The 19,703-nt window shown below is 36.6% G+C and overlaps 1 protein-coding gene across 5 annotated transcripts in view; it reads left to right on the plus strand.

Annotated features, from left to right (window-relative positions):
- ano5b (anoctamin 5b) overlaps positions 1-19,703 on the plus strand; it is a 45,813-nt gene that overhangs the window by 4,945 nt on the left and 21,165 nt on the right. For 2 of the 5 annotated variants that reach the window (XM_067440956.1, XM_067440972.1), the window contains exons 2-3: positions 11,180-11,224; positions 13,428-13,489. In XM_067440956.1, coding sequence (XP_067297057.1) covers positions 11,180-11,224; positions 13,428-13,489 — 107 coding nt within the window. Of the gene's footprint in view, positions 1-11,179; positions 11,225-13,427; positions 13,490-16,513; positions 17,787-19,703 lie in introns of those variants that run through there. The other 3 variants (XM_067440962.1, XM_067440980.1, XM_067440989.1) reach the window with 2 other exon arrangements.

Consider the following 19,703-nt stretch of genomic DNA (forward strand, 5'->3'; position numbering starts at 1 on the left):
TGACATCCCATAATCTGTAGAGTTTAATATGGAGTTGACCCATAATAGCCTCAACTTCTCTGGGAATGCTTTCCACAAGGTTTAGGAGTGCGTTTATGGTCATTTTTGACCATTCTTCTAGAAGCACATTTGTGAGGTCAGGCACTGATTTTGGATGAGAAACCTGGCTCGCAGTCTCCGCTCTAATTCATCCCAAAGGTTTTCTATCGGGTTGAGGTCAGGACTCTGTGCAGGCCAGTCAAGCTCGTTCATCCTTGCTTTATGGACCTTGCATTCTGCACTGGTGCACAGTCATGTTGGAATAAGAAAGGGCCATCCCCAAATTGTTCCCACAAAGTCGGAACCATGAAATTGTCCAAAATGTCTTGGTATGGTGAAGCTTTAAGATTGTGGCCAAAACTGGTAATGCAATCACTGTAGAGCGGTGTATCCCCTCCCACTTCCCCCCTGACTAGAGGTTGCCAGATAGACTGCAGGATCCAGCAGGAACGTTTGTAGCTGCAGCTGTGGTAACTAGAGCAGACCTGTGCTGCGTTCCACTCCACTAGACATGCACTTGCGAACTTCCCTAAGCACTTCCCCTCGCGGGAATCCCCGCCGCCATTTTGAAGTGCGTTCCTCTTCGTGAAGTGGACAAGGGAAGTTTATATGGACAGACCATTGCTCCCTCGATTTTGACACAGGGAGCGAGTCTACTTCATATGTACACTTTAGGCAGCTTCATATACCACAATGCAACACGATTGTGACGTCACCGTATATTGCGTTTAATTTACCCCACCACAAACAACTCTGATATTTTAATTATTTTTTAAAAACATTTAAAACAACCCAAGCACACATATATACATAGAATGCTTCATTAAACAATTTCGTAAAGGAAAACAAATAAAATAAATTAACTCCAGAGTGCAGTGGTCGGCAACTGACGGCCAGCGGGCCAAAAGTGGCCCGCCAGCGATAATATCTGGCCTGCACCCGCATCTGCTGAATCTGGCAGATTGTTTTGATAGCAGGTGGTTCTGAAATATATCTGTCAGTGTAACGGAGGCAAGTTAATGAGAACTGTGCAGATAAACTCCCGTCATCGGTCGCTTCATCTAGTGGCCAATGGAAAAATATATAACACATAGCCTCATTGTTAGAGCGTCAGGCTCCCATGCGGAAAGACCCGAGTTCGAACCCTGCTCAGAGCGGGCAGTGTGAATCTAAGTATATCAACGTTCACTTACATGCAATTTTGTCTTTAGTGATTTTGCCTTCAAAAAAATACAGCAACGTTATAGCAGCAATGTTTTATTTTGGGATAAATTGAGAGCTTTCAATTTGAAAAGTTCTGAAAGACATTCAAGAGTCTGTGGAATAGATCGCTAGATACGCCTCTAAAAGAGCCGTTATGAAATGTGTGGTATTATAAAACGAACAGTGAACCATTGAAACGTTTGTCTATATCGCGGGGCCTCAGCACAACACACGTGAACAATAACAACTTAAATTCAGCTTCCTTTTTATCAGAGTTTTTTGACAAGAAACAGCAAAAAAGGTGCCGTCTGATATTAGGCTATATTCTTTACAAACAGTGAAAAATTTGTTTCAGATTAGACACACCAGCTTTGCATTCACAAAACCATGCACAGATTCCCATTTGGTCTTCCCATTTGTCTTTGTATGCCCTATTTTTGCTGTTAACTTTCCTCTTTAGACTTTTTGATAGTGCTATCTTAAATGTTAACATCACTCTGCACTCGATAATCGTTTAGCCTACCTCCAGCACTCAAACGATTAAAAAAAATGCAGTTTACTACGTGAGGATGCCAAGGAATAATTCTGAGCATAAAAATATGCTATACGTGACGTCAAATAATTATTACAATAGGTTCCATGTGTAACAAGCAAATTAAAATACATTTATTATTCACGATATGGAAAGTGGAAATAATAAAACATAGTTAGTTAAGAGCACTCAAACATCAAACAAATGCTCTTTTATTTTTTTAGTTACTTTTATTCATTTATTTATTAATTAAATTATCCCTTGATTATATTCTGGCCCGCCATCAAGTGGCAAAATTTTTTTTTGGCCCGTGGCCAAATATACTTTCCGACACCTGCCATAGTGGATTCCAAGTGATCAAGGTTCTTAGGGTGTTCCTGTTCTGTGGACACTCATGCACTGTAAGAAATGACGCACATCCGAGTGAACGAGATGAAGGGAAGTTAGCAAGTGAAGGGCATAATAAAAACGAACTGGAATGCAGCACTAGCAACCCGGATGCCGAAACACTACTGATTTGTGATTGGTAGATAGCTGGAGGGTGGAGCTTCAGGCCAAAACACAACATGTCAACATCAACATCAGTTGAGGGACTGCAACAACAACTTTTAAATGACAATATCCTGGCCGGACTACTGTTGTCACTTGTCAGTGATATAAGTATTTGAAATTAACATGATTTCTTAATGTCTAGTGACATATCAGGGCCATTTTATGATTAATTGAAATACACTTGTTACATACAGTTCCTTTAAGAGATTAAGTTCCTTTCACTGGAACTAAGGGGCCAATTCCAACCCCTGAAAAACGTCACGCACATTTAATTAAATTTACTTATTTAATTAATGTATGAAAATGTCACACTGAAAAGCATTAAACCTCAAAGTTTATTCATTTTATGCTTTTTTTTTTTTTTTTTTTTATTGGCCGGATGCTTAGCAGCAACAAGTACTAGTACAAGATTTATGAGTTTAATATACTTTTGATTCATAGGTGCCTTATTCACAGCAAAATTAAGAAGTGCAGCAGAGCTTGAAAGAATGCTTTGTTTTAAGCAGCTCTAAAACAGAATAAACCCAGAACCCACAGCTAATGGCCAGCTCATAAAATTTGCATAGCATAACTTCCATATCACAGTTTTTTCATTTTAGCTATAAAGCCTCCTGTTCCTGCAGTAATTGTAGCATGGTAATATATTGCTTCTTATCATCATCATCATCATCATCATCATCATCATCATCATCATCATCATCATCATCATCATCATCATAATCAGGCATCAGTTTCATTTAGTTTAGTTTTAGGCTCTTTTAAAATGTTATTTTCTATAATAAATTACACTTCTTAGATATGCTAAAATATTACTTAATTTAAAATTATAACAATAATGCTAGAAATAAGAATATAATTTCGCTGTCAGGCGGAAACCATGTTCTACGATAAAAAAATCTACGATATTGGTCACCCTTTATGCATGTTTTTTTACGAAATATATAACCAATGAAAAGAACTGAAAAGATCTTGTGATCTAAACCTTGTAACTCTATTGGATCCTCAAACTGTCAGTCAAACCTCGTAACTCTGCTTGCCTTGTCACACATAGTTTGGAGATCTCTGCTTGTTTATGTTGCAAAAGTAAATAAAAAACTGATATGAGTAAGCATATTCTTTACTCAAGAAACATTATGTCTATAAAGGCTAATGTTTTTTTGTATTTGAAGAGTAAAAGTCTTAGTCTTGTATTTGCCGTCTAGTAGCCAATAAGTACTGTATATACAATTTTAAATACTCTGTGCATAGCACTTCATCTTTTATGTCATGAGATTTTGTCCAACTGTATTCAACAAGAAAAACGGAGTCCCCATATAACTACAATAAACTTTATAACCTGTAAGTTGATGAAAATGTAATGCAATGCAATTACTACATCAGATGTTTCAGTGATGGACTAAACACATGTAGTATGACTCAGCTTGCCTACTCATTTGCTACACACTCAAATAAATGCCTTCTGAAGCGAAGTGGTGCGTTTATGTAAGAAATATATCCATATTTAAAACTTTAAAGACTATAATAAATAACTCAAGTCCGGTGGATTGCCGTACGCATCAATTTATGGCGAAAGAGTTACCCTTGACCCATGAACCCTTGACGCATGCAGACGTACAGAGGATAGAGCAAAACAAAACAAAACACCGGTCATGAATTACAGTCTAAAACGAGAATTTTTAAAGGTAAATCTATCTCAGAGAGGCATCAAAGCTTGCAACGTTTCTATACATCGCGTCAGGAGTTTACTCTAGATTTTTATTCATCTAAAAGTAGAAAGTCATATACACCTAGGATGTCTTGAGGGTGAGTTGTTAGTTGTTAGAAAATAGGAAGTGTGTCAGACCTGGATCTTGTGCCGCAGCCTAATAAGCCTGCTGCTGTCTATCATTAAAAGGGTAATGTGTCTGTGAAGTTTCAGATCAAAATACCCCACAGATTATATATTATAAAATGTTTTTAAGGCCCCTATTTGGGTGTAAGCAAAAACACTATTTTTGTGTGTGTCTCTTTGAATGAAAATGAGCTGCTGCTCCACATTCCCTTTTCAGGAGTGGTCAGAGCCTTTCCAGCTAGAGCTTACTACAGCAACAACCTGGAAAAAACCTCACACAGTGAGTAGAATTCTCAAAGATGGATCAATACAAACTGTTTGTCCAACTTCATATTCAGAACATGCAAGTACTGCACGCTATATTTTGTGAGTGTACGCAAATTGCCTTTGTGAATGCGTTTGTTAGCACGTTGATGGCAAATGTGGCTAAAGTTACCATTGTCTCAGACTGTATTCACAGATATCAGACATCTCATTAGTTTTATTTTTAAGAAGTAATAAAAGTGCACTTTGGAAATGTACAAGCATTTTTGGGTTAAAAATAACAAGCTCTAGTCTCTGTGAATACAGTAAGAGACAATGGCAACTTTATCCACATTAGCACATTCAGAAAGGCTTTTGAAAACACACATTGTAAATTGTGGTACTTGCATGTTTTCGAAATGAAGTTGAAACACAGAGTTGTTATTGATTCATCTTTGAGAAGCAAATTTTTTGCAAATCCTGAGTTTTACTGACCCTCCTTTGCAAAGCACCCAAGTGTACAATGATTCACACAAACATTTAATTTCTTGGGCACATTCACATCACAAACTAAACAAATTCACTGCATCCTTAGTGGCTCAGATGCTACTAGTTAAACAGAACAGTTATAATGTTTAAATATTGCTGCAAGCAGCCTATATCGGGGCCAAGTGCAAAGAAGAAAAGACATGCCAAAATGGCTGAGAGTGTCAGATCAGCTTCAGCAATAATAATTAAACACATTTTAAGAGGATTTTAGGTAAAAAGGTGAAATGCAGTCTATAGGAATTTCATGTTTTGTAGGATTTTGCACAATCCTACCATTTTTTTTTATGTATCCTCCTAGTGAGCCCATACGTGTGCATGTGTGCGTGTGTGCGTGTGTGTGCGCGCGTGTTTGTGTGTCAATTTTGGTGAAAATATCTAATTTTGCTTTGGAGTTATAGACATCTATATGAAAAAACGTGTTAAAAAAATGACTGCCATCTGATTTTGATTGGATTTTACTACCCCTTACTATCAATATTTCGACATTTGGGCATTATATAATTTAGATATCGACCTATGTTTCCGAAATTCTGAACCTGGTTTTGTTTTGATCGGACTAGCAGTTTCCAAGATATCAGCTAACGTGGCCCCACTTTATATTAGGTGGCCTTAAGTACTATGTACTTACATCAAAAATGAGTGCAATGTACTTACTGTGTTCAAATTGTATTACAAAGCACTTTTGCTGATATTGCGGTGGGATACGGGTAGAGTTAGGGTCAGTTGTGGTGATATGGGTAAGTTTAAGGGTAGGGTTAGGGGTAAGGGCAGTGCCAACTTTGTAATTACAAATTAAATTACAGAAATTAATTACAGACATAATTACATGCAGGTATTTTTTAAAATGTAAGTACAATGTAAAAACATGTATGTACACAATAAGTGAAATTGTATCAAATGATTAATTACAATGTTAGTACATAGTAGTTAAGGACGCCTAATATAAAGTGGGTCCACTAACATTTTTTAAGAGCTAAATTACCATACTGCACAAATATACACCGAAACCTGGCACATTTGGTATCGTTGGACTCTGCAATGATTCAAGAGACAAAGTTACTTCCATGAAAATAAGTCGACCACACCCAAAATTATGAGCATTTGAAGAAAAAATATTATCCATTAGGTGGCGCTGTCTCAAATTCTCAGGCTCCTTTACCGAGTTTTGTAACAATCCAAAAATAAAGCATTTTATCACATCAAATGGGCGATGGCCAAAATGGCCAATATAGTAAAATTGGATATTATTCAACTCAACAGGAATCTAAATCGTCCCGAATCTAAATCGAAATAATATCGATTCGAAACCAAATCGAAAAATCATTTTTGGAGATACGGTTCAGAAGCTATAAGCAAAAAATTGCCATTTTTTGTATCTCCGGACCAGTAGATGGCGCTATGCTGAAACGCTGCAGGTCACTTCAGGTCGTGCTTGTAATGACTTACCAGGTTTGGTTCGAATACAATAGAGCATTGCGGAGATACAGCCTTACATCTGTTTTTGCAAGAGCTACATAAAATTTGTTCGCACGTTTATCAAATATGGTTTGATGAATCAACTTGAATTCCATAAGTTTCGGTCAGCATGGCCTGATGTTCTGTTTCAAAATATTCATGCAAATTGGAGCAATGGCCAAAAAAAGAGAAGAAAAACATGTAAACATTTTAAATGAGGTGTTATTATGGCAGCAATAATTGTTATATAGGTTAAATTTGCATAGGTTAAAATTATTTCGATTCATTTCCACATTTTTAAAATTATTTTTTTCTATTTTTAAACAGGAGATTTAAATAATTAAATAATTAATAATTTCCTATTATTTAATAAAATATGATTTTATTCTTAATATTCTAAGCATATGAACTTTTTAAAGCAGACAATCATTCGACTGACCATGTGAGCAGTGATCCCAGGATCACACAACTCACTCCTCCACCAACAATAAATCACCATCCGAATGCACGAGTTTTATCACTGAGGTGGCATGCAAATTTATTTTTACAGACATCCACATGAGAAACAATTACCATCCGAATAGGGCTATAGACTCAAAAACACAGAATAATAATAATAGGAATGCTAACGGTTTCAATAAGTGCCTATGGGATGTGGTAGAACGGGAGCTTCGTGCCCTGGATGTGCATCCCACAAATCTCCATCAACTGCAAGATGCTATCCTATCAATATGGGCCAACATTTCTAAAGAATGCTTATAGCACCTTGTTGAATCAATGCCACATAGAATTAAGGCAGTTATGAAGGCGAAAGGGGGTCAAACACAGTATTAGTATTGTGTTCCTAATAATCCTTTAGGTGATTGTAGATGATCACATGTTAGACCTACCTGAAAATCTTAAAGAGCTGATTACAAGGTTACACTGGCTACACTGTTTACAATAAAAACAATAACTTTATGTGCATTTTGACAGGGCATGTACAATCTGAACTGGTCTGACTGGGCCAAAAGAACAAATATACATTTATTATAATGGGTTTATATCAGGGGTGGGGAATGTTGATCCTGGAGGCCCACTCTCTTGCAGAGTTTAGCTCAACACAACTGAAGCTGCTAAACTTGCAGGCAGATGAGTGGGGTTTTTTAGGGTTGGAGCTAAACTCTACAAGAGAGTTGCCCTTTTTTCCCTTTGGCAAAAAAAAAGTTTGTGAAACAATGAATTGCGTAATACATTTTGCACATTATTGTTCTTTAATCCAAATGTAATAATCAGTTTTGCTCAAAGGAATTCTAAAGCAAATGTGCAGTTTAAAAACCCTGAATTTTCACAAATTTAAGTCCTCTGGTTTCTGCTGTAAAAATGTTGTTTGATATTGTAACTACAGGGCTAGTTAAAATCTGGGGAAAAGCATAATTTATGTATGTTTTGTGAAATGTAATATAAGCATAATATATGATGAACAGATGAACGAACAGTATTTTAGAGTAATTGTTTATGTTTGACATAACACATCTGTCAATGAAGTGTAAAACACTGGTTCTTAACCATTCAGAGACGATATTTGTTTGTTATTTCTGTCCCGTGTAAAAACCTTTATTGACTCTTTTGCTTACCCAAAAGAATTGTGTAATAAACTGTAGTGTCTGACAGTGTGAATGGTCCTGCTGTCTCTTCAGTGTTTATCAGTGCATTGTCACCCTGGGCTGTCACACAGAAGACAGAGTCTCTTATCAGGGCAGACCTCATGGTATCCTATTTAGAGACACTCGTGTGGACCCATAGATTTCCAAGCCCTCCCTGTCATGTACAGTAATGAAGAAATTAATTTAGTTACAGAGTTACTCTAGTAAAATATTTCATTATTCATATAGCATACGTTGAAATTACCTGATGTTTTTTTGTTTGTTGCAAAAAAGCACAACTGAATTAAAACCATTTAACCACTTGCAGGCAACAGCCAACAAGTGAGGCTGTTAGTAACCAGTAGAAAGTGAGAGAGTTGTTGCTATAGCAACAGGCAGTTTAATTTAGTTTTCTCTTTGATTAGACATACTGTATGAACAAGTAGTTGACCCAGTAAAAGTCATAAATAAGGTCTTAAAGGGATCACTCTGTTTTAAGGATTATATAGACACAGATCAGCCATAACATTATGACCGCTGACAGGTGAAGTGAATAACACTTATTATCTCCATCACAGAACCTGTTAGTGGGAAAAATGACCAAGTGTGAGGATTAGAGTGAAAAAGCTCAAACTCCTCAAATTGCTATAATGTGTGTTTTATAAAAATAAATAGTGGATAATGGCCCTGAAACATCAACATGGTGATGAAACCTTGTGTGTGTATGTGTGTGTGTAATATATATATATATATATATATATATATATATATATATATATATATATATATATATATATATATATATATATATATATATATATATATATATATATATATATAAATGATTGAAAAGCAAGATAAGGGGCTATCCTTTAGATTCGGTATCTGTATCAATATTTATGCATTTGATTGTGTACGTGACTCAAAGGTGTTTGTACCCATCTAAATTTGAATTATGAATTTATTATCTGTATCTATAAACAGCCCTTCTCCTGACCTCACAGTATGGTTATTATTTGCTTTGTTATTTAAGACTTTGCAAGAGATCTCCAATTCGTCTGAGACACCTTTGCATCCTGTTGTTAAGCTGTTGTGCAGCTTTAAAAAAAAGCACAAGATGAGGTTTCGAATTGTGGTTTAGTTGCTAGCTATTAATGTGAAATGACTATGTATGCAGTGAACATTCTTTGATCTGATTCTATGGTGTTTCCTGGCACACTTTTCCCGTTGAGAGTTATGTGTTTTGTCATGCATTAAGATTGCAATGATGTAAGCTTGATTCATTCAGCCGATAAATTCAGTTCACGTTATATTCCTACTATAGCTAGTTATTTGACACGTGAGGGTGAAGCAGAATTGTGAATATATTTTCAGCCCATCTGCTGAACAAGCTGAGCCCATCTCTGTCTATCTGCTGAACAAAACATTTATGCTTGAGCACACGGATTCAGTTAAACTGTTGATTTGTTTACTAGGAAATTACTGTGGGGGCCACAGGTTTGTATTCAGACAGGTTTTATCAACACTACTGCTGCTTTTTCCCTCTCTGCTTCAAAGTATTACACAAAGGTGCCATTATCAAAGCCATTTTTTTCCCAGTAGGCCTAATCATCACCCATAATAACACGATCAGAGGAAGCCTGTGAGACCACAGCACCTGTTGGCTCTGCTCAAAGCAAATATTGGTCTTCTCATAGAATGGAAAGGATAGAGATGGTCCTCATTTATATAACTTTCATCCAAAAAGTGGACATACATGCAAAATCTAGATCAAAATCCCTTTATAAATCACAGTCAGCAGAAGATTGTGCGTAGGCATGCGCTGGTATCAAATTTGCATGCGATTAACTGCTGAAGCTTTTATCACGGTATAATCACGATATTGAAATACTTTGCAAAAAAGTGTTGTCATACTATAAAAGGTTTAATAATTGTCTTATAACAAAGATAACTGAACATGAAAAATACAATAAAGCAGTACAAAAAATATATAAAGTAAACATTTAAAACCGATTAAAGTACAAAAGAATGAACAAAAGGTAACACTCAACAATAAGGCCTTACTAGTTAATGCATTAACATTAAAGGAAGGTAAAAATGATCAACACTTTTGTCCAAATTTGTTTAAACTTTCTTTATATGTCAATACATAATTCAAATGTAAGTACTCTGAAAAAGAGAGTATAAAAATCGAGTGACTCTAAATGCTCTGTCGGTGCAGCTGTGGTTGTACAGTAAGCTCTTATCGTTGTATCCATTCACACCAGATAATGGACCGTTTGACCACAGAATCCGGCAGTGTCTGTAATATCAAAGTAAGTGTGCATCACTGAACATCGTTCTGCTAAAACATATTTTGTCATAACAGAGTTTAGTTCAAAAAGGAATAATATTGGCATATATTTAATCCTGGCTGTCACTAAACCAGCGCATCACTGGGGAAAAATTATCAAAACTAGCAGATCCACTTCTAAATTCATATAATGTTTTGTAATGACTTTATGTAGGCTACTTTCAGTTCATATCACCATTAATGAAATTGGAACATTAACATTAGGTTAAATGTGTATATAAATATAATAAAAATGTATGGGTGGCATGGGTCAGAGTTTTCCCGTCAAGTTTGTTTTTATAAATCGCAACTTATGCGTCAGATGTGGCGTACGCCTCTTTCAGGGCCTGTTTTGTGCGTACACAATGGTTATAAATGAGGCCCATGACTTTATACCCATTTACATATGCAGGTTTTTGTGAATATTTATTATAATATTTTTTTTAATAAAGGTTTTAAATGTTATCCCACATGTTACTATCCCCCGCACTCTTAAAAATAAATAAATGGTTCTTTGGCAGGGGGTATGGTTCCATGAAGAACCTTTAATATCCAAAGAACCATTCCATTGCACAAAAGGTTAATATGAAATGGTTAGAAAAAAAATGGTTCTTTTAAAGAACCTTTCAAAAAACGGTTCTTTGGGGAACCAAAAATGGTTCTTATGGGATCACTGTGAAAATCCATTTTTGTTTTTTCCTGGCACCTACCTTTTATTTGTTAGGGTGTATAAAGAAATGTAGGTATAAAGAGTTAATTGTGTGGATTTAAAATTTAATTTCCATCTTTACACCCCTAACAATCTCCCTTGGGTTAAGATGGCTGTGCCGTTCTGACGGGCTACCGGAGGACCTTTCAGACAGGTACGGACAGAGCTACGTGTGCCGCGTGTCTGTCCGTCTCCCACTCTGCCGTATTTTTCTGCTTCATTTTCATTTCCTCTCATTATTATTTTATTATGCTTCATCAGCATCTCAGAAACCATATTGTGACAAGTGTGCTTGTCTATGGTGCCACACACAGTATTCAGGGTTGTAAATCTTGCTCCCAAATGTCTGTTTTTTCATTTCGTGGCCTCATAGCTGTAACATTTGTCAACTTGTCACGGTTCGTGTCTGTGCTTTAAGGCTGGCAATGAGTGTGTGTTTAAAGCTACTGTTATGTGTAAGAGACGTGTTTGATGACTGAAGTGTTGTGTAGCTTTGTGTTTTTGTTTTACATGTTGATTGCAGTGTTGTTCCATAAATACATTTAAAAACGAAGGCAACACAACTGACAGTTCAAAATTGAATAAGGCATAATTCAATTACCAGACTGTAATCTAATCTGTCCATGGTGGAACATATATTTACTTGTACTAATTTTCCAGTGTCAACTATCTGTTATATGATTGAGTGGCAAACATATTGTGCTCACTATTTGTGATGTCATGCACTAGCCAGGCATTGTGTTTTGTGTATCCTGTTACAAAAAGAGAACATTATGCCTAACTGTTCCCCACAGGAAGTGCTTTTATCCCACAAAGTTGGTTACTCAGCATTTGAGTCATTGGCTGACTAACCAATGGAATTTCTTCTATGTAAGTAAGTGGGGGAGAGAACAAAAGGACAGCAAAGACAAAAATAATGACTAAACCTTTTTGTCAAATGATGTGCTGGGATATTTTTCTTCAGCAGCTATGATCGAATGCTCTGTATAACACTGAATTTAAGTTGGAGCTGCTGTTCAGCAAAGGAAAAATAAAAAAAAATATTCTGAAAATGTAATGTCTCTTGAAACATTGGAATGTAATTTAAATATCTCTAGTCTGTAGTTTACATTAAAGGTTCAGTAAGCGATTTCTGATAATCATTGTTGAACAATTTTGCTATTTGAAATCAACCCAAACACCCGCCTCCCTTCATTGCTCTGCCCCCAAAAATGTGCGAACATGTAATGTTGTGATTTTAATATTTATTTATTTTTACAATTATTTTATAATATGAAATGAATGCAGAACCCAAAGCACTTGTCTGATCATAACCCTTGATTTTTACAGTTTTTTATTTTTTTATTTAAATTGACCTTTTCTCTTTTAGTATGTATTTTAGCCATCTCTCCCTTTTACTCACTCTCTCCTCCCCCATCATGAGTGGACACACCCCCTACTGCTGATTGGCTACAAGTTTGTGGCGTTCGGTCCAATCCAACAGCATTTTTCAGAATCGTTTGCTGCACATTTAATACTGCCCACTTTTAGTATACGATCTACTGTGCTGAAAAAGCGTATTTTTTTATGTGACCAAATATTTCCTGTTTTTTATACAAAGTTTTAAAAAACATCCCAAATTTTACCCTTTAACATTACAAAAGGCTGGCACTGGGCAGTACCCTAAATGGGTTGGTTCACCCAAAAATCCATTATAGCGTCAGTTCTGGCAGGTCACGTTACCTGACTGTCATCAGATCACGTCTACCTATAGGAATACGAGTTCTATCACAGCATACATATTTAAGCTCTTTCAGTATTATCAGCTGCTATCACACTTCTCCGGAGCTCATTTACTCTCCTCCATCCCCAGGTTCTCCTCCCGTTCAGTTAAGATTTGGTTTTCTGATTCTGCTTGAATCAGACTTAATTCTTGAATTATTTTGTACATTTAAATATTGACTTTATTAAGGATATCTGCAATACATTATGTTGGTTCTGTTCTGTTTACCCTAAGGGGGGTTATCGCTGCTCTCCCTGCTCTTTTCTCCATGATAAGCTGCATGGGTGCGCAGGGAGTTCTTGCCCAGAACAGAACCATACCGCCAATCCAAACTATATGCTAAGAGTCAATCATCTTCGATGATAGTGATCCTGACAGAAATTAAAATTCTGTCATTGTTTATTTGCTGCTTTGGACAACATGAGGATAGCTGAAGACAGAATTTTCATTTTGGTTGAACTATCACTTTAAAGGGAAAACTTTGTAGAAGAGCATGAATTTATCTAGGTTGGCATGATGTTTCCAATAAGACTATGCATTTGTGTTTCTGATATACTGACTGTAAACTGATGTAACTTCCCTGTGCCTTTTGCAGGTAATAATGGCAGCATTAACTCAATCTCTGACAGAGGGACACCGCTGCCTGGTCACCGGGAGGTAAGATATCAGATATTTTCATCTCATTCAGCTTTCTTGTCATAGTTTATGGTTCAGCTCTACCATGTTTGAAAAAGCAACCGATTACTGCTATGAGTGGTATTTTGTAATTGTGGTAAATAGGTCAAGTTTTGAGGTTTTGAATGTGCTTTCAACACGAGGTCTCCCAACGGCTCTAACGTACTGTGGAAAATGCTCACAATTATAAATGCTTTCACCCTTTTAAAGGAGCACTCTGCCGTTTTTAGTAATAGGGCTTATTCAACTTCTTTCCTACATTTAGATATGTGGGCAAATTCATTTTTGGCTCAGTGCATGCATTGTTTTAGTTTGGCAGGGTCACTGCTAGCTTAGTTTAGCATAATGAATGGAATTCTATGTTGCCAGCTAGCATGTCCAGAGTAAAAGTGATCCAAAAAAAACCACTTCTTGTGGCCTGTGTATTCACAACGAGTACAGAGATAGCGATGCAGATTAAGACTAGGCGATTTCCTAGGCAGATATTGACTTGGGACTATATTATGGGAGAGCACAGGCGAAGCACTGCTACATGGGTGCAGAGATATCACGCAACAATTGCGATTGCTCAACAGCCAGAGGACGTGAGGATGAGAGCCGTGATATCTCTGCACCCAAGTAGCAGTGCTTCGCCTGTGTTTCAGCATAATATAGTCCCTAGTCACTTTTACTCTGGACATGCTAGCTGGCAACATAGGGTTTCATTCATTATGCTAAGCTAAGCTAGCGGATGACTTTGCCAAACTAAAACAATGCATGCACTGAGACAAAAATGCATTTGCCCACATATCTAAATATAGGAAAGAAGTTGAATAAGCCCTATTTCTAAAAACGGTGGAGTGTTCCTTTAAACATTTATGTTGGGCCAGTTTGAACTTGTAAATGTCTAAAGCCCCGTTTCCACCACAGGAACTTTACCCAGGAACTAGGAACTTTGGGTGGTACTTCGTGTGTTTAGACCGCAGGAACCAGGGTAAAATTGAAGTTCCGGGTAAATATTTCCCCCTCCAAACGGCCCTGCTCGCGAGGTAGTACTTTTTCAAAGTTCAGGAACTTTCGAGGGCGGGACTTGGGCGCTGAACATGCTGATTGGTTGAGCTCACGCAGTTCAACCGGCATTTTTAAAAGTCTTTTGCGAGGTTCGTTCTGCGTTCAGTAAATATCAGTCTTTGCTCTCTGTCTGGTGGCGCGCGGTCGTCTCAGCCATCTCACGTTCAATGTCCGTAATAGCTGATAATAATATACATTGTCATTTTAAATCTAGCTTTACAAGCTTTCTGAATATGCTGCAGCTGCATGCTGCTGAATCTGCATATTAGTGCTCTTTTCTGTCATTGTTAATTACCTCTTTAGTAAACCTATACATAACCAGCAAAAGCAGCACAGCTTGAATCTCGTCCATACTCGTTATTAATTTTTTTTCACCATGTAAACGACCTGACCGATTACTTTTAAGTGTGCGTCCTTACATGACGTGACGGCGCGCGCCGCGCTCATGTTGACAAGAGAGGAAAGTACATTTTTCTGAGGGGTAAACTTTTTATTTCGTAAGTTGTGAAGATAATGTTGGAGTAATGACACAGCGTATATTGCCCCAGGCAGTTTTTACTTTAACTGCGCCTGACAGAAGATTTTTTTTTTCTGAGATGATTATTACACTTTACAACAAATAGCTATAAATAATACTGTATTAGTCCTGGTGGCCGTTAAGAGTTGCTATGGCTACAGTTAACACACTCCAGCTGCTGGAGAAAACAGCGTTGACATTTTTGATGCGGCAGACAAACTGCATGTGACAAAATGATTGCGATTGAAAGTCATCACATGTAAACACCAGATCGGTTTAGATAACGTCTCATGTAAACAGTCCACTAAATCTTTCAATCGGTACACACACAAATGATTACTGTCCTTCACTGATTTGGAGGAACAGTCGCGCGTAGTTCTACATCACCGGACTAATTTGCCTAATCTTCTCGGAACTTTATCGCGGTCGAAACGCAGACAGCTGCAGGTCTGGGGGGGAGAAAAGTTCCTGTAAAAAAGTTCCTGGTACAAATAGTTCCGGGTAATTTTGGTGGAAACGGGGCTTAAGTATAGCTCTTGAAGACCAGTCAAAAGGATTCAGGGTTTCTCCCATTAATAAACATTTATAATATGCACCAAATAAAATATACAAAGATTTCACACTCTGTTTGATAAATGCATTTGTGAACTATAAATGGCATCTGGGATGAACAAATCAAGGATTTTAAAGACTGTTTTGAACATGTTGCCCACAAAAACTTATGGCATGCACAATGGTTTTTACTCCATTATCTGATTTTTAAGATTGCATTAATTTTATCTCAGTAATGACTTTTCTTGGCCTGGAAACACATTTTTTACATTTCCTGGTATTTCCATGACTGAAGTAACCCTGAATATATTCAAATTCTTTATTTCTTCATTCTGTTTATTATACAGATGAAGATACTAGTTGTTCCTGAAATGGACATTCCACATTTTACACTGCGTTATAAATATAAATACTCACTTTCTTAAGCATTGATGTTTGGCATTTTTATGAAGCTATAAGTTAGCAAGCATCAATTATGCTTTTGCTCTGTTTCTCTTGCTGGTGCACTTTGCTAATGATGCTTTCCTCATCTTACTGCAGTCAGCAATAAAGGAGTGTTTTGGCAAGCCATGTGTAATGGTACATTTTTGTCTCAATATCTGACTAAACCTGGATACTGATAAAAAAGCTTGTAAAGTTATGGATTTACTCACCCTTGTGATACAATGTTTAGTTAGGGGGCATCCAGAGTTGAAACTGTAGCTCTGCTTTTTTAGTAAATAATGAAGTATTAAAATGAGCATGTGATCTCTGTCCCAGAACAGTTGAATCAGTTTGTTACAGGCGAGTCCCCAGGCCACTGAATGTTTCTCCAATTCTTTGGAGTAAGGGGGAGTGACCCACTCTTATCAGAGGTCTCTGTGTTAAAGTCTGCACCGTTAGCATTTGCCAGCACCAGAGGTGGACATTAACTAATCACATTTATTTGAGTACTCTACTTAAGTACACTTTTTGAGTATCTCTACTTTACTTGAGTCATATTTTTTCTGGAAACTTACGACTTTAACTTCACTACATTTGAAAGATAAGTATCGTACTTTTTACTCCACTACATTTCTATCTAGGTCCTCAAAGTCTAAAGTTGTTTCTGTAGCAGCTTTTGGAAGTTTTTTTCTTCTTTAAAAGGTTTTTGCAGAAAGGCCATCAGGAATCACTCTTGTAGGGTCACATGAAGTTCAATGATTTCCCAGCATTTTTTTGAACACTGATTTATAGTTTATAGCAAAATGGAATACGACGGATGTCTAAATGTTCATTTTGTCGAATATTCACATAAACAAAGTTGATTATGTCTTAAGTGAACATAAACAGGAGAATATCATATGTGTATTTATATTGGATCCGTGCTTTTGGCCTTAAAGTGACAGCAGCTTTGTAAATGGCTTTGTATCTTTTATACAAGTATTTAAATGAGTTTAAGTTAGTCGTATGCTAGCATGTCGGATGGAGCATCACCGACTGGCTTAAACAATGTTGGTATATTGTGCATTTATACAACAATAATAAAATAATGCGTTGACATAAAAAGGAAATTTACTTTGATACGTTTTCCCCCATCTAGCGGTGAAAAGGTATATGACCATCCAGTGAATTTTAGTTTCTGTTCCTCTCAATTCTGATTTCGTTTTAACTCCTACGGTGGCCGATTTAGTCCAAGATTAACATGGCAATCCCCCTCTTCTCATTCGACACGGTGCCATTGAGTGTTAAAACGTGAAAGGCGAAGCTTGAATTTACGGTTATGTCCCTCTTTGGCAAATGTATTTTCAAGATGGAGGGGCAACATGGGGACCAGCATTCAAACCCCTTACCCGTATGTATTTTCAATGGCATATAAATTTACGAGAATACTTTATTACTTGAAAGAAGTGAATATACATTAATGGGCACATATATTTTTTGAAAGAACTAATAAGTGTTTTTAGCTAAGAATAAACTAAAAAAGTTATGCAGTGTAGCTTTAAGTAAAAATCTCTTTTTACAACTTTCACTTGTAACGGAGTAATATTTGACCAGTAGTACTTTTACTTTTACTCAAGTAATGAAGTTGTGTGGTTTGTCCTCTGGCTAGCACTGCTTGGGACATGGACATTTTGGACATGCTCTCTGTGACCTACCACTATTGGAGCACTTTATAAAATTATGACAGCTCGAACTGAGGTATGGATGCAGTGTTCATGTTCATTTGGTGGATCTTTTTTATTTTTTTATTATTTGTTAAACTTTTAGGGTTGAACATTTAATTAAATTAAATTACATTTTACTGCTACATAAATAGTGCACTGTGCAGTGCACAAATATTCTTCACAACAAATCTTTAAATCACATATATTCTATATAAAATATGCAAAATGTCTGTGCAGTGTTTAAATTAACAATGTATATTTTGTGTTTAGTGTATATTAATAGCTTTTTTTTTTCATTGATGAATTTTTCCTGAACACATTGAGACTGGACCACAACAACATATTATATTTAATTTGAATTGTTTCATTTTAAGTTTTTGTTTTTGAGAGAGAAGTGAGCCATAACAGGAAGGTGGACCTTTAGTATCTGTCTTGAACACAAGCAATGCTTTGTCTGATCTGTTTGAACACTTCAACAGCTCTGTTGGGACCAACAGGGTTAGTGCTTTCTCATCTACTTGGCCTTTATATGAACACCCAATGTCTAGTGCTTAAATTATTCAGCTTAGTAGAAATTAATTTGCATGAGTGCAGATATTAGATAATGTAAAAGTCTATAAATGTCCTTGAGAATTCCTGGAGTTTAAATGATTTTGATGATTTGTTGTTGCTTTTTATAGATTGCGTGGAAGTCTTTGATTGTCACTTTGACATCAATAGTGATCGGTAACCCTCCATGTCCTAAAGGAGCAGCGTACAAAGGTCCCAACTGACCAATAGTGCTGATTAACAAAGTGCATGTTTGAAAATTAGTGCCCCTGTCAGCTCTCTCACATCTAATTAGTGGTCCGCAATAAAATGCCTTCACATGGCACATTGCCTTCACTTTATTAGTTTAATGACTTTTCTTGGGTCTTGTATCTGAATGGCCTTTTTTAGACAGACGTGCCAAGAAGGCAACCATTTTTGTGACTGGTCTGTTTTGGCTTGTTTCACTGTCTGGAGCAGCATATTTGTAGGTACAGCTGGTATTTCCTCCTCCTCCGTGCCTCTGGGATTTTTATGCATGATGTAGAGGATAGAGTATGCAGTGTGTGTATGTTTCACTAGTAAATCTACAGGTCTTGCAGAATGCAGTGTTACCTCAAAGGAATGTTTGTATGCATGATATATGATGTGGTGTGACTCCTGAGGTTTCCTGAGGTTTTGTTATACTCAATAAGTGGTTTTGGTATTGGTTTTTTTGTGTATGGTTGTGTCTAGAATGGCTGGGGTGTTGTTGTTTTTTTTTCTTCTTTTTTTTTCTTCTTCTTCTTTTTGCAGTATTTTTTTTGTTTTACTTAACATTTACTAAAAGGTACTATAATATTCACATATTTTTGGACTTGATTGAAACCTTGGAATTGTTTGAAATGTCTTATAATAAATACTAGTGAATAAGATAATCAGTTAGCAGTAGCACAAAGTACCAAGGTATTATTATTATGATGATTATTACTACTACAACTATTATCATGACATTATAAAAAAATAAGATGGACAGCAAATTTGACACTTGATGTGTTTTAAATTTATATTTTTATGTACCAGTAATTGTCTTTTACATATTGTCTTTTTGTAATATATGTGTGGTCCTGATAAACCCTATGTTATGGGGACTGTGTGTGTGTGTGTGTGTGTGTGTGTGTGTGTGTGTGTGTGTGTGTGTGTGTGTGTGTGTGTGTGTGTGTGTGTGTGTGTGTGTGTGTGTGTGTGTGTGTGTGTGTGTGTGTGTGTGTGTGTGTGTGTGTGTGTGTGTGTGTGTGTGTGTGTGTGTGTGTGTGTGTGTGTGTGTGTGTGTGTGTGTGTGTGTGTGTGTGTGTGTGTGCTGCTTAACCATGGGGATAAATTTGTTCCCAGAAGTGTGTAAAACCTGACAAAATCTTCTTTTGGGGACATCTTCATTTGAAAA

This window comes from Pseudorasbora parva, chromosome 1, assembly GCF_024679245.1.
Source record: "Pseudorasbora parva isolate DD20220531a chromosome 1, ASM2467924v1, whole genome shotgun sequence".
In the NCBI taxonomy this organism is placed as follows: Eukaryota; Metazoa; Chordata; class Actinopteri; order Cypriniformes; family Gobionidae; genus Pseudorasbora; species Pseudorasbora parva.